General features: G+C 42.6%; 1 protein-coding gene across 1 annotated transcript in view; it reads right to left on the minus strand.

The window, feature by feature from the left end:
• Positions 1-4,751: 4,751 nt before the first annotated feature.
• The window catches only part of b4galt2 (UDP-Gal:betaGlcNAc beta 1,4- galactosyltransferase, polypeptide 2), a gene marked incomplete at both ends in the record, with an annotated part of 543,036 nt that continues 530,951 nt past the window's right edge, over positions 4,752-16,836 (minus strand). The window contains 2 exons of the mRNA XM_084327734.1: positions 4,752-4,768; positions 13,469-13,614. Coding sequence (XP_084183860.1) covers positions 4,752-4,768; positions 13,469-13,614 — 163 coding nt within the window. The remainder of the gene's footprint in view (positions 4,769-13,468; positions 13,615-16,836) is intronic.

Raw genomic sequence — 16,836 nt, forward strand, 5'->3', positions numbered from 1 at the left:
TTTCGTCTGCGCCCGAGTTGACCAGCGCGGACAGAGGGAGGGATTGACCGTTGTGGTAAAGCGTGGCACTGAATTGCATATTCGGACCGGAACTGGGAACCAATTTAAGGCTTGTGCATGTGCCCAGCGTCACAGCCGAGCCCCGCTGTTTGGGCGAACCGAACATGAGGCGATGGAGTGGCCTAGTTGCCCGCAGTACAGACATGCCCCTGACCTGAGTCTGTGACGGCGTTCGCGGAGAGGAAGGCGAGAGCGGTCGAGGTCCATGGGCTCCGAATCGTCGGTTCTGCGGTGGGACACTATTAACGGGACTCTGCAGCGGGACGCTGTTGACGGTGCTCGCCTTTTCACGGCGGCGTTCCCGGAGACGCGTGTTCAGCTCTCTGGCTAAGTTAATCAAGTTGTCAAGGGAAGTAGGCCTCTCTTTCGATGCCAATTCGTCCTTTAGAACTTCGCTGAGGCCCTGGCGAAAGGCTCCGCGTAATGGTTCATCATTCCACTGGGAACCCGCTGCCAGAATACGGAATTCGATAGCGTACTCGCTCACACTACGGTGTCCTTGGTGGATGGTAAACAAGGCGGCCGTTCTATCCGAACAACCGGGAGGATGGTCGAAGACCTTTTCATGTCGGCGATGTACCCGGAGTACGAATTGCAGAGGGGGGAATTACTGAAGTGGAGGGCTGTCGCCCATTATAACGCGGGCCCCGTCAGCAAACCAGACAGGTAGGATATTTTGGATTTGTCGCTCTGGAATGTTAGAGGTTGTTGCCCAAACACTAAAGAGCATTGGAAGAGGAAGGCACGACATTTGGCAACGTTTCCGTCGTAACGCTCTGGCGGGGGTACGTGAGGTTCCCGGGACTGGGATACTACAGGTGGTGATACCACGAGTGGAGAGACAGTAGGCGGAATTGGCTGGGCTGTTAAATATGCTTCGAAACGCTCAAATCGTCTGTCTCACTCCGCGGCGCTGAGAGTGAGAGCGCTGAGTTGGGCAATAGTCTCATCCAGTATCTGTGAGTGTTGATTTACCAGACTGGCGTGTCCGTTGACGGCGGCCTGGATGCTGGTGCTCCATTCACCGGCCTCCTGTGCTGCTGAGTCCGACATCATGGTCGCAGTGTTCTGTGAGGATGGGGGGGTTCTTGCGGAGCCCAATAGCAAAACACAGGAGGGGAGAATGGAGCGGTTTAGGGTTCTTTAATTATTCTTCCCAACCAAGCAGAGTATAACAGGAATGTGAAACAGGAATGTGAACAACACAGAGGTTATAATGTTCTTGGGGGGGGGGAGAATGAGAGCAGGTGCACTCCAGTGCAGCTGTCGGCAGCGAGAGAGAGAGGACACAGGTCTTGCGCTTGAGAGCGAGCAGGAGTCCTCTTTGCGGGGCTCGAGACGTCAGGGTGGAAGGACGCTGGGGCTCGAGACGTCAGGGTGGAAGGACGCTGGAGCTCAAGACGTCAGGGTGGAAGGACGCTGGAGCGAAGTCCTGGGGCACAAGAAACAGAAGGTTAGGGCAAGCATAAACAGGGGTAGTTACAGCTGGTCTTCAGGTAGCGTCGTCGTACCTCGGTAGGCAGTTTAACACTGCGACGTTGGATGACGGGTTCTGCCAGTTGAAGTAGGGAACGCTTGATGAGGTGATCTCTTGCAGCCGCGCTGATTGCTCCTCATCTGGCAGACACGAGCTCTGATCGTGACATGCTGACATAAACCAAGTCATGGAAATCTCCATGGTCTAATTTAACTGTGTCATGGCATGTTTGGCACAGTGGCCAGCTTCCCACCTGATGCACAGATTTGCCTAAAACATAATATTTTCATTGGCATCCTATTGTGATTCTAGGCGAGGTAGAATACAGTGCATGAATCTCATAATTTGCTGTTTCATTTCACGGTGAAACGGCCCTTGAACCCTAAGGCAGATATGCTGCTAAAGTATTGATTTTCTAAAACAGTACATGCAGCCACATCAAAGCACCTGTCCACAGTCCCTCTTGTTAGCCGAAATAAGACAAATAAACCAATCAAATATACACTGTAAGAAAAAAAGCTGCAAGAAAACGGTAAATGTGTGAGGGCTGGCCCAGTACTGCGCGCTTCCAGGTGCCAATTGCCATCACGCACCTGAGAGGAGTTACCAATCAGCTCGACGGGAGCCCTCTTATACACGGTTTGCTGAGCATTCAGTGTCGGGTCGTTTTGGTCACCACCAGCTACTGCTTGTGCCTCTTGTGTGTTTTCTCCAGTACGCCCTTGGACATTGCTGCTGTTTCCTCTCTCTGCCTCCGTGGACCCGTGCCTCACTTTGCGCTTGGTGAGTTTTTGGATATCTATTTTTGATGAACTAATATCCTCGTTTTATCCTGGACTCAATACCTCCATCTGTTTTTGTGTGTTCCTTAACACTGAAGACAATACCTTCATCTGTTTTTGTGTGTTCCTTAAAGGGGAACTCCAACATTTTGGGAAATTAGCTTATTTAACATCTTCCCTGGAGTTAGACAAGAAGATACATACATTTTTTGTCTCTGTGCGTGCATTTTAGCTTTGGGAATAGACGCTCCGTTAGCATAGCTTAGCTTCATCACTGGAAGTGGGGGAGGGTTAGAGCCTTACAGTGCCTTACAGTGTATTGCAAGGTCTGACATTGACCAAACTTGATATGCATGACCTTGGTGGGCTCTAGGTCAACTCCTGAAAGGGGGTCAATGTCAGACTTTGCAATCAAAAGTTAGGGGGCTAATAACCCTTGCCATAATTTCAGTGCGCCCCTAACTTTTGATTGCAAGGTCTGACATTGACCCCCTTTTCAGGAGTTGACCTAGAGCCCACCAAGGTCATGCATATCAAGTTTGGTCAATGTCAGACCTTGCAATACACTGTAAGGCACTGTAAGGCTCTAACCCTCCCCCACTTCCAGTGATGAAGCTAAGCTATGCTAACGGAGCGTCTATTCCCAAAGCTAAAATGCACGCACAGAGACAAAAAAGGTATGTATCTTCTTGTCTAACTCCAGGGAAGATGTTAAATAAGCTAATTTCCCAAAATGTTGGAGTTCCCCTTTAACACTGAAGAATTGTCACTTTGTTTTGTTACCAGACTCTGTCTTGTTACTGGACTCTGCCTCGTAGATTTCTACGTCTCTATTACTGACATTCTCCGTTTTCTTTTTCTCCACGAGTGGATTATTATCCAGCTGCAGAGCCGCAGAGCCCTACTCTGCTAAAAGGATTATCAAGCTGCAGAGCCGCAGAGCCCTTCTCGGCCAAAAGGATTATCAAGCTGCAGAGCCGCAGAGCCCTACTCGGCTAAAGGATTCTCCTCGGATGGATTTACTTTATTGTTGCCCATTTCTGTTGTGGAATAAATACGCCCATCGTTTTGGCTAACTCTGAACTACCTGTTATGTCGTGCTGTTGGGGTTGTTTACAAACCATAACAGAATGTCTGGCATCAATGGTTGCCAAATACTTACTTTCAAATTACAGTAAAATCAAATACTTTTACAGATTACAACCTTTATTTAATGGTTAATATTTTGATAAGGTAATTTACTGTATTTTTATGGCATTTACACTTAAAGTAGAAAAACAAAAGTAATCTGTAAAATAATACAGTGAATTTCTCCTCGTACAGGTTTTTCATGGAAATATGAGGACAGACTCGTTAAACTATAGATTTGAAGGGGAAATTCAATCTTCTTGATGGAAATACTCAAATGTAAGGTACAGTAACCTACCCTGCTATTATAGAGCATCGGGAAAAGGCCATTGACTTCTCAGTGACCATTATCCCGGATATACATTTACATTTACATTTAGTCATTTAGCTGACGCTTTTATCCAAAGCGACTTACAAGTTCTGTACGACAGGTCAGCAGGAAGGGTACAACTCTATCAGCTGAGTAACAATGATCATCAAACAGTGCTGAAACTTGGGTGCTGCAGTATTGAGTGCATAGATACAGTATAAGACATATTAGTATAGTAGGAGGAGTGCATGGTACTGTAGTGTAGTGTATAGGACAGTAAGAAGGTTAGTGTTTATTTAAACACTAAACGCTGTCCTAACTGTGGTGGGAAGTTCATTCCGCCATTGTGGAGCGAGGACCGAGAATAGGCGGCTTCTCTTTGATGACCTTCATGGAGCTCGGATAGGAGTGGGTCTGAGGATATCAAACTTTTATTTGTCTCGGAGACCATTGAGGGAAGCCCTAATTTACAATAGTACCGAAAGTAGCATACAGTAACATAAGACATGATCAGAAAAAGATAAAACATAATAATAATAACTGGACTTTGGAGAAGTCTTTATTTGGCATGCTGGCAGACACATATGGGATGGGCGGCACACACACAGGAACACACACATGCAGTTAGTTGGGTCGCCGATGCAATTAAGTCTCTGCACTTGACCCATCATCTCGTCGTCCTTCCCCCCAATGGCAGCCGGGAGCAATAGGGGCATCGCGAGGGGCCGCGCCCGGGGACCAATCCAAGTGCTCCTGTCCGTCTTCGTCAGGGACACAACAGCATTAGCGATCTGTTGTGCATGTTTTTTCATTGGGTTTCTGTTATCGGGGGGGGGGGGGGGGGGGGGGGGGGGTAAACCCTTGCGAGCACGGGAGAACATGCAAACTCCACACAGAAAGGCCTGGGAGATCACCCACCTGGGTACCTGGCAACGCAGAACCTGGTCCCCAAGCGGGAATCGACCATCTAGCTGTGAGGCGATAGTGTTAACCACTACACCACCGTGCCGCCTGTTTTAATAGAAAACACATTAAAACATAATAAAATAAGAGTTGGGGGAAGGACAATTAATTTGGTTTAACTATAGTTGTTTTAAAAGAACACACCAACATTATTGGAAATGCACTGCCTAGCTGTTGGCCAAAATCACCTCTCCCAGAGTTTTAAGCTAGGCTAGTTGATCCATATCTGCTTCCATTCATTTGTGCTAAGCTAGGCTAGCTTGCAACTTGATAGCTTTCTACTGAACGCACAGAGAGGAAATTGGTATCTATGTTATTGTCTGACTCTGTAGAAGATGGTAAACACATTTCCCATAATGTTGCCGTGTTATTTTAATGGGAAATGTGCAGGAAAACACAATGCCTGTCCAAATCACCCAAGGAATGTGACACATGCACATTCTAATGACTACACAATGCAATACGTCGGTCAATGCGTTTTTGTGCACGTGCAATTCACACACACAAACGCACAAGGTTAAAGAAATTCACAAAACAAAGAATCAGTCTTTAACCATGAGTTTTATTGATTGTATAGAAAAAGTAGGTCTAATATGACATAATGCATTCTATATAAGATATAACATTTTCAACATTCAATGTACAAAAGAAAACCTAGCTAGAGATACAGTAAATCTTTAAAAATGCCCACTGTCTCCAACATCAGAGCCTGTCTATAGCAAGACTGGCAGAATGTATCTGAAAATTCATAATTTCAAATACTTGAACCACTCGAGGAGTGCTTGACTGTATAATGATGAACTGATACAGCCCCAGTTAAAGTATCAGTCACTCTGACATAAAACTGTTGGCGGAGCCAGGAGTCAATTGTGCCGCGTGGGGTCAATTCTCTCTTGTCATTATCCAATAAAAAATGCTGTAATTTAGTGTTCCTACCTTCTGGCACATTCTCTGCTGAGTCAATATACACTTTCTTACCTTCTGTAACATTCTTTCCAGTCCATATACAACTTTGTCATATACAATTTCTTACCTTTGGTAAGATTTTCTTCCAGGTCAATATGCAATGCTACAAAAGGTTTGAAAAATGTATGACAACACAATTGACCCCTGTACACTGTAGCCTACCTTTTACTGTGTCTCTACCCATTCTGAAAGTCCATCCAAAGTGACACACAGCATACAACATGAACCATTTTCTTCTGAGAGATTAAGGTATAATCACCTGCTCCTCATGGTACGATAATTAAAATATTTGAGATGTATTCAAATACTATTCTATCCATGTCTGGTCCAGTTATCAACTCCACAGCCAACTCCACAGCCACTGTCACCGTCATCTATACAGACCATCATTTATACACAACCCCGTAAATCACATGTCTTTACAATTCCTTCAGTTAAATCCGTCGATATTTGTGAACACGGACAAGCAGCTGGGGGGGGTGGAGTGGGCAGCTGGGGGGTGGGGTGGGGGTCAGCGATGGCCTAAAGGTAAGAGAAGCTGGGCTTGTGAACGGAAGGTCATGGGTTTGATCCCCCTCGACCAGCAGGAGAAATCTGGCCGGGGGAAAGTGAATGAAATAATCCTCTCACCTTCCTCAATACCCACAGTTGAAGTGCTCTTGAGCAAGGCACTTAACCCCCAACTGCTCAGTGACTCTGAAGATTCTCAGTTATTTTTGTTTCTAGCAAGAGACATGTTCACAAATCTATAGACTACTATATTTTCCGAGACTATATTATTACCAAAGGACTGTCCAAGACTGTAGGAATAATGTGAATTATACTTCAGGGTGGATTTCACCCTCTACTGTTCATTTGTACCCAGCAAACATTATAAAGTCCATTAGCTGACTGCAGGGCCATGACGTCCAAACAACTGCCCAAAATCAACGTTTTTCTGACGTCTTTAGACTGACGTTGTTTCAATGGTGTAAAACTGCAGTATTTGAGATAAAAATTACTATAGCTGCTTCCAAAATCAGTTAAACACACTCTTAAAGGCACCTTCAAAGTTTTCAGGTAAAGTACTTCCTACGCCATCATTTACAATGAAGGTTGACTTCAGACTAATTGGCTAATTCATTTGTATTAATTTGGAAGTTGTAACGTCACGTCAATTTGCTTGGACTGGGTCTCACTGGTCTGGTGGGGGGTGAGTTTGCTTGTGTACACAGCAGTGTGGGGCCTTGATGTCTTTCAAGATAGTCACTGATGGATGTCACAAGCCTTTATTTATGACCAGGGCACGAAACTAATCTTTTACCCTGACCGTCTACAGTGTGGTCTCAGAATCCCACCAGCTCATTTCATTTGTGAGCTGCCAAAGTCGTTGGGTGATGTTAATTTCAAGCCCTGTTGATGACAACGAAGAAAATATTTGAAGCGTGACTGGAGATAACCTTGTATTGCATTATATAATAATTGAATCTAAAGCTATGGAAGAGAGGTGACCTGATTAATATGTTCCGTTGATGCACTGGGGGCTGCGTAGGAGGGTATAATGTATGTCACTAGCTAGTAAATTGATAGGTGATAATTATACTGTACTATGCCCCATGAAAGAAGTGTTCATCCAGCACTGTGGCCGAAACCTCCCATATATGCCGACGGTGACAAAGCTGGTGAATATATTCTATATATGGACGGTGAAAGAGGTGGATATATGCATGGGTGTAAGAAGTACCCAGAAATTATACTTAAGTGAAAGTATGGGTACTGTCTCAAAAGCTTACTCAAGTAAAAGTCAGAGTATCTGGCTAAAAACACACTTGAGTAAAAGTCTAAAAGTTTCTACTTTTAAATGTACTTAAGTACTAAAAAGTAAAAGTAAAAACGTTTCTGACTGTCTATTCTTCTGATAGCAGGTGTTTAATCAAAGATCCCCGCTTTCTAGTCTTGCACAAGGACCAATCAGCTGGGCGGGTAATTTTCCATTGATGGGGATTTGATTGGCTGTTTTTAAATAAAGTGCGGGCGCAGGATTAATAACATTAACGTTAGTTCGGCCAGAGAAACAAATATACTAATTAAAATGGTTGGACCTGTGAGATATGTACTTTGTAGGTCTGCATTTTAAATGTAAGGAGTAAAAAGTATGTTTTTTTTCTCTGAAATGTAATTGAGTAAAAGTACAAGTATAAAAACCTAATAATACTTGAGTAAAGTACAAATCCCCCAAAAAAGTACTTAAGTATTGTAACGAAGTACAATTACTCGAGTACTTTACACCCCAACATTATATTTGTATACTCTGGGTTGATATGTAGCTTGTGTACAGGATTCAAATGATATGACAAACAGGGATTATAGTCCATCATAAAACCCCATAGGAACCAGAGAATGAAACCCATTGTGTGTGTGTGCTGCGAGATACCTAGTTTCTGTACAACACTCAGTCTCTCAAAAAAAAAATGTGTGTAAAAAAGATTTATAAAAAAGAAAGAGAGGAAGACAGCCCTTACTGCCTGATTAAACCACTTACTGTATATCCTGTATATGTGAACTGGACTTACACATCAAAACTCTAATGGACCATCATTCCCCAGGTCACGGTAAAAAAAAAACACAAACACACAAAGAAAGTGTGAAAATCATACAATGATCTGGTAGTATTGATCTCTGTACAAGTATATATATATTGTATGTAGTCTCCTTACTGAACAATACGGAGAAATCACACCAGGAGAGTAATGCACTCAGAAATGAAAAGGCAGCAAAGCATAAAACAGAGGGGGGAGAGAGGGAGAGAGATATATATATAGAGAGAGAGAGAGGGAGAGGAGAGAGGAGAGAGAGAGAGAGAGAGAGAGAGAGAGAGAGAGAGAGAGAGAGAGAGAGAGAGAGAGAGAGAGAGAGAGAGAGAGAGAGAGAGAGAGGAGAGAGAGAGAGAGAGAGAGAAATAATGGATGATGATAATAGACAGGTAATAGAGGAATGAGATGATGAGTGCACATTTAATAAATTAACCAAATAAATACTTTGATCAATCAATCAAACAACCCACCCACACAGCAGCAAGGCAAAGTGAAAAGAAAGACAATGAAGTAAGGGATGATGTTGTAAAACTACAACAATGGAAGAACGAGGAAGCAAAGACAACACATGAAGGAATGATGACATTGAAAAGGAAGGAGAACAAATGAGTCTACGGGCACTCTGTCAAAAGGTTTTTGTGGATAATGAAGGGCTTAACAAATGGAGAAACTCCTTGCTTCAAGGCCAAAGGTACAGTATGCTTAAATCACATAGTGCTGACCAGATTAAACTCTCAAACACGCACATTTTTATTTGTATCCAAAGCATCCCAGTGGGAATGGAACCGCTAACCCTGGCAGAGTTAGCTCCATGTTCTACCAATTGAGCACACTAAACCTGGGTTGGCCTTTAGTACTTTGTTAGGCCCAAACAAAAACCTTGTAGCATGAGTTTTCCCCAAATAAATCTATCTTATAGCACAAAGTTGATCTTCAGCACATCCTGAATGACGCATCGTTTCACTTCTGAAGGCATCAGTTTGGTATTTAGGCATTAGAAAGAGAAAAAAAAAGAAACAAAGAAAAAACCCAGAAAAGAAGAGTGTAAAAGATAAAAGCTTGACCTATTGGCTTCCATGTGGAGGAAATGGTGAAGTGATTTGTTTTCCTTCTCCACCAAGAGAAGAGTGAACCTTTGAAGAAATATTGGACGAAGCAAATTCAGACTTCAGTCCTGAGCTGAGCTACAAAACCCAATAAACCGCCATCCAACCTTTAATCCAACCGCCTTTAATATCCATTTAATTTAATTTTAATATGACGTTTAATAAAGAAATAGAGAATGGTTGATGTTTGGTTCATTATGCCAATTCAGTTAACCTCTTGGTTCAACGTTTTGATGAATTAGGTTTTCCTGTAGAAGGAATACATGATAAGAAAATCCACAATTTCCACCAGAAGCCTTATCATTTCCTCCTCGTGGATATGGATAGATAGATAGATAGATAGCCTTTTGAAAATATTGAAAGGAGAGTATGACATTAGACATTAATGATTGTCGTGACCCAAAGTTTCTTGTAGGCTTTATAACCAAATTCCACCCATCCCTAAGCTACTAACACTAAAGGGGCGACCACACTGATCCGTGTCTCGTCTATGTCTGTTTTGAATTATCTTTCAACTATCTGTTTTGTGCACAGGGCTACAGACAGGCTCCATCTCTCCCCATGAGTATCTGTTTTGATGAACAGAAAGTTCAGACTTGGATACATCACTGTCTGCCAATCACTATGAGGATATGTTAGGTTACATTAGTAACGCATTTGTTTTCTGAAACACACACAATTGCTTTAGGTTCTAGTTTAAAAGCAAACCTTTCTGTCCCCTTTAAGCCTGCAGTTTTACTCAACCTCATCTGTACTGAAATGAGGAGACGTGAGAGAGCGCTATAGCAGGAACAGCTAGTCAGTTGTCAGAATCCAGTCTTCTACCCTTCCACTCTTACAGCCTACTATTTTGCCCTACGATGATTCAGGGACCTATTTTAACCCTCCCACAACCAATTTAGGGTCCCGAACACCCAAATTTGAAAAACACTTGTTTAAATGACAAACAGATCAACATTCTCTGGGTGCTAGTCAATCATGAATCGTCTGAAACCCACAAGATAACTCTTTTCAGATGCACTGCTTTTCTCTTCAAAACCAAGAACCCGTATCCCACCAAATTCACTTGTGTTTTCAACCCTCTGTGCACCACATCTGATATTTCTTAGAGCATGGAATCTTAGACAGCAAGGAAAAAGACCAATTGCCTGTATTCAAACGTTTTTCTTTTCTTTTTAAGAATCGATGTACTGAGGTAAGATCACTGGAGAGGTCACATAAACATATGAAGCCTTCAGATGAGGAACCATGTACACTGGACGTCTGTTTTTGAAAATAACTAACAGCCATCATACTTAAAATTTGTATAATCAACTCAGTGTGAGGTGGTATACAAAACCGCAAGCCAACAAACCAACAAACCAACAGACACTGCCTCAACTTATTCTTTCAAGTAACGTTAAAACACTGGCTTTTTTGTTGCTGTTGTTGTTGTTGTTGAATCCTAGTTGAATAGGAGTGATGTAAACTTGATATTTCACATTCACCCTCTCCAATTTAGGTGATTCAACTACACAAAAAGAAAAATGAAAAAGAAAACAGTGCTGCAAGGTTTCTTGAGACAATGACAATGACTTTTGATGATGATATATACTTATAATAATAGTGTAGTCTAAATAATGAGGTTTGGAAATTACTTTACTTATTCCCCTGAAGGATTCCTGTTCTAAAGCACAGGATACACAGGCAACTCTTTGAGACAACGAAGGTGGACAATTTTGCAAACGACTATGACCAACAGTATCTCTTCATCCTGATAAATTGATTCCACATAGTCCACTGTGTCAGTGGGTCATTTCTCATGTCAAGGACCCCCCCAAACTGATTCAAACCGCCAATAAGATGCCCATTTCATGAGGTTTTGTCCCAGAGACCCTAGACCCACCCCCACCCTCACCCATCTCAGAAATGATGTGTTGTTAGATATGATTTAGTTGAGAATTCCATGACTGTTTGTAGGTGTGGAGATAAAAAAAAAAGTGTGTTAGTTTTTAAAGGAATGCAATTGCGCACCCCTGCTCCACATGCAATCAATAAACAGAAGAAGGCTTTTTGCTGAAATGTCGGTCAAATCAAATTCATTGCATATGGAGGAGAGGTGTACACTTTCATTCCCTCTTTAAGTATACATGTTTTGCTGGTAATCAACAGCTCATGAACTTCACTCCAGTGTGCATTCCTCCCCTGTGGATTGATCTCCATCCACACATACAGTCAGTATTGCCCCGCCTCACATCGACCCTTGTAAAATAGTCTTAAAATACTTTGAGTACAGGCACAGGTTGAGTCACACAGGGTCAAAAGTTCATCACAACCGGGCCTGTGGTGTGAATTCAGCTGCATCCTGTCCTCAAGTTTCCTGGACAGATCCATGGAGCCGTGTCCGGCCGCGCAGAAAACCATCATCAGATATGTTCACTTCAAAACTCTCTGTCCACACAGCCATTTGATCTCTTCAGCAAGTCCCTCAGCATCTTCTTTCCAAAGTCAGTGTCTCTCTCTCTCTCTCTCTCTCTCTCTCTCTCTCTCTCTCTCTCTCTCTCTCTCTCTCTCTCTCTCTCTCTCTCTCTCTCTCTCTCTCTCTTATATAAGAGAGCAAAAGAGAGTTATTTTTTGTTGGGTGTCGATTGATGTACTTTTGTGTCCCAGCACTCCTGTGGGCAAACACAGGCACAGGTACATTCATTGACTGAAAATCGGAATATGACGAAGTCCACGCCTTCCAATGCTTGTGGATTGTCAATATGTCAATCATCCAATAGGATTCCATGAATTTACGTGTCACATACTGCATGTCCATCCAGTGAATTGCCATTGTCAATAATTGTCAATAACATTGTAAATCATCTGATTTGACTCCATCAGAACACAGTCGCAAATGATCAATATGTAATTGTTCCCGATATGACTCCATTGTCAAGCATGTGGTATTGACACCAGTGAATGCGGATGTATCGTTTGTGTTTGAATCGTGAATACAGATTCCAGTGCTCTCTGCCATGTGTGTTGTGTGCTACTGGGTATGTGTTTTCTTGATGAACACTTTTTCAGTATTCATGTTGCATTAAGACTGATCTATCTCTACCTTAGTTTGTCCTAATAGTTCTTATCACAAGTCACATAAACACACTCTCTACTGGTCAGAGTCCCAGTATGAAGACTGCCAATAGGTTAATGCCCAATATTCCAAGGAATGTGTGTGGTTACTGTCTAATATTCCAAATAATGCCATTGGCTACTGTCATATATTCCAAGGAATTATATTGGCTCCTGTCCAATATTCAAGGAATGTAATTTGCTACGGTCCAATACTCCAAATAATTCCACTGGCCCCTGTACAATAGTCCAAGGAATGTCATTTGCTACTGTCCAATATTCCAAAGAACGCCATTGGTTGCTATCCAATATTCCATGGGATGCCATTGGTTAATGGGCTGGGACAACAGGTTAATGGGACAGCATTACTTTCCAATCTGCCGTTAGCTATAGGGTTCCATCTTTCTATTCCTCCCCTAATCCAGGGCTCCTCAAGACGTGCCATTGTCCACAGTCTAAATGTAGCCTAAAGTCTCCCTCGTTGGTAAAAATACAAGGTTATGCCATCTGCCATCTGCCATTCATGTTCATAACAGAGGCAAGTGGGTCCCATTAGAAGTCAATGCAGAGAAAAGAGCCTGATCAAAGAAAGGACTAATCAAACATAGTTCAGAAAGAGAGAGAGTGAGAGAGGGAGACAGAGAGAAAGGGACAGAGAGAGAGAGATAGTCTTTAGTGCTTCTGATGTCCCCGCCTCTTCTTCCCTCCTTCCTCTTTTCAGACATATTGGTGCACTTTTATCTCTCTCTCCCTTCTCCCTCTCTATCTCTCTCCTCCAGCCATCCATACATCTCAATCTGCCTCCAGTCCAAGTGTGCTGCACCCATTCTCTCTCTCTCTCTCTCTCTCTCTCTCTCTCTCTCTCTCTCTCTCTCTCTCTCTCTCTCTCTCTCTCTCTCTCTCTCTCTCTCTCTCTCTCTCTCTCTCTCTCGCACGCTCTCTCTCTCTCTCTCTCTCTCTCTCTCTCTCTTCTCCCAGCCTCTCTCTCTCTTTGTCTCTCTCTCTACCCCTTGAAGGTCTGGGTGGGGGCTTGCCGACCTCCACAGAGATGTTGGTGTAGAGGGGGAACCTCTTGACCTGCACCAGCCTGTAGGCCAGAGAGCTGATGCCGTCCCTCTTCATTGTGTTCTTCGTGTTCTGGATCTTATTGAACCTGTATGGGGGGGGGGGGGGTGGAGGGGGGGGGGGGGTGGAGAGGGATGCAGGAATGGGGAGGGGGGGAAAAAGAGAGAAGTTAACTTACAGCTTTATTCAAAATTACTGTATAATAGCTCATACCAGTACAATCAGGCACGTGCACACATAGAGGCCAAGGGGTGCTTGAGCACCTGCCTTTTTGAGCCTCATCAAAAAAGTGCCTGTTAAAAAAAAAATAAGAAATACAAAATAAAAATTATTATTATTATTTTTTTTTACCGTTAACGCATTATAGACTGCCCTTCCAACTGAAAAATGTCAGGATAGAATCAAAATATTAGTAAGAGAGAGAGATGCCCCATATTCCATTGCAGTTTGCACGGCCTCCTCAGCGTGCCTCTCCGCGGACCTATTTTATGCATAGCGTGGGTGGTGAAAAAGTGTCTTTCAAGGATAAGTGAGCTCCTGCACTGATTATTATAGTTCAATATTCAATATTTGATCACCAAAAACCCCCAAAAAGCTAAAAGGGGCCCCCCGCCCGAAAAGGGCCCTTAAAACCGTGCTTGCGCGCTACGCGCGCTCGGTTAATATATACACACAAGTGTAGTGCCCTTTTCAGCCTATGAGCACCTGCCCTCTAAAGTCCTGTGCACGTCCCTGAGTACAATGCCATGGGATACAGCATAATATGAATCCATAGTACATAACCTTTCAAGAAAACCTCATAACTGATTGTTGTTTTGTTGTTCTTGATCAACAAAGAACATATTTTTTTGTATTCCTGAAAAGTGAACTTGTGATGTCTATACAAAGTGTTGATGAGATGCCAGTGTTATACAACACACTGTTAATCGGGTCACTGAAAAGACGGTACTGTACATCTCTCTCCCACCCCCACCCCCTCATAATGTACAGTCTCCTCCCCACCGCATGTATATAATCTCTCCCCACCCTATGTATATTTCTCTCCCACCCACCCACCCCCTCCTAATGCACAGTCCCCTCCCCATCCATCATATGTATATACTCTGTCAGGATCTATGGGTAACAGTACTGCATATTTGCATATCGTATGTCACAATGTAACAGTACTAAATACCTGTATGTCATGTATGTCCCTATGCCATAAATGTCATGTATGTTGTGTATGTCATAAATGTCACTATGAATTGAAAATGGGGGACCCTGATGTAAACAAGACGAAAGTCTTTCTCTGGTCTGCATCCCCTTAACAATTGTGTGTATTGAGCCGTACTGTATTGTACCCATTCTGCAATCTGTTAAATAAAGTTTTCATTCATTCATTCATTCAATCATTTATTCATTCATCTCTCATTCATACCCATTCTGCAATCTGTTAATAAAGTTTTCAATCAATCAATCAATCAATCGTTGCATTGTATTACTTGTAATACAAATATCAGTCAACAGGTGGTGCTGAAGCCATACTGTGTAACTCACTGCAAGATTATGAAACCCTATTAGCTGCACTCGTGCACAGTAAATCTATAGAATCCTGCTTGCCCTGTGAAAAACAGTACAAGATCCAAGTTACACCAACAAGGAGTAGTATATACAATCTTATACTTATGTATTCACTCAGAACTCATTACACGTGCATATTATATGTATGCAGCACTTAACTTGTATGTTGACTTTTACGAGTGTTCTTGTGACTCCTGTGTTTTTATACGTTGTTGATGATGATGATGATGATGATGATGATGATGACGACGACGACGACAACAACGGCGATGATGCTGATGATGATGATGATGATGATGATGATGGTATTGTCTAACAATGTAGTACCCTCAGAGCTTCTAATAGACACACATAACGTAATACCAAGACAAATGATGCAATGAAAGATTCTAGAAAGATCATTCTTTCTGGGTAAACTGCAATTACGATCTTGTCTGCATTGAAATGAAAATGTGTTTCATTGTCATGAAATGACAAAATGTGGCTGAAGTGTATTCCCCTTAAACCATAATACAATAATAGTGTAAAATAAATGTATGCTCCATCTCTCTCTCTCTCTCTCTCTCTCTCTCTCTCTTTGTCTTTACCGTCATACTTCTCGTCATCTCTTCCCTCTCTCTCTCTCTCTCTCTCTCTCCTCTCTTTCTCTCCTCTCTCTCTCTCTCTCTTGTTCTTCCTCTCAAGCTGTAGATGTGTTCAGCAATCTAAATGAAGGGGGAATGGGTTTCAGACCAGATAGAGACAGACTGAGAGGATGGGTAGAGCGGAGATAATAAGATGAGATAGGAGAGGAGAGGAGGAATGAGAAGAGGAGGAATGAGAAGAGGAGAAAAGGGGAGGGATGCAAAGAGAGGAGATGAGAGGAGTGATGAGAATAGAGGAATTAAGAATAAAGAATTAAGATTTGTTTAATTAAGGACAATGCAAATGAATGAACATCATTTACATGAGTGTATGCATAACATCACAGCATGATAAGGACGTAAATATGCCGGGAATAGCACAGGGCTAATTTCCACCCGTAGAGAGGATATGAGAAGAGAGGGAGAGGAGAGGAGGAAGAGAGGAGAAGAGGAGAGAGAGAGGAGGGGTGGGAAGAGAGGAGAGGAGATAAGAAGAAGTATGAGAGGAGATAATAAAATAAGGATGAATGATCTAGATTGGATGGAAGATAGATATATAGATAGGTAGATAGATATAAATGGAGAGATGGCAATATAGGTAGAGATGGAAAGGAATTGACAGAGAGAAGGAGAAAATGAGGAAGAGAAAGATTATTCTATAAATCTATCAAGCAGAGGATATTAAAACCAAAACGCTGACTGTGCTGTACTTAATGAGATGCACACATGCATGTACAAAATCTAACACACACACACACGCACACACACACACACACACACACACACACACACACACACACACACACACACACACACACACACACACACCACACACACACACACACACACACACACACACACACACACACACACACACACAGATGCACACACACACACAGATGCAATTACAGATATTTACAATTATCTAGCTAAAGGTTAGAACAATAGTAATCTTCCTCTCCTTATAATGTTTTGAGAGCAGATACCATAAGACTCATGCAAGAGAGAGAGAGAGAGAGAGTCTGTGAACATGTCTGTGTTCAATAATCTCTCTCTCTCTCTCTCTCTCCTCTCTCTCTCTCTCTCTCTCTCTCTCTCTCTCTCTCTCTCTCTCTACTCTGCTCACT

The sequence above is a fragment of the Notolepis coatsorum genome, assembly GCF_963971535.1.
Source record: "Notolepis coatsorum genome assembly, chromosome: 13".
NCBI classification, from domain to species: Eukaryota; Metazoa; Chordata; class Actinopteri; order Aulopiformes; family Paralepididae; genus Notolepis; species Notolepis coatsorum.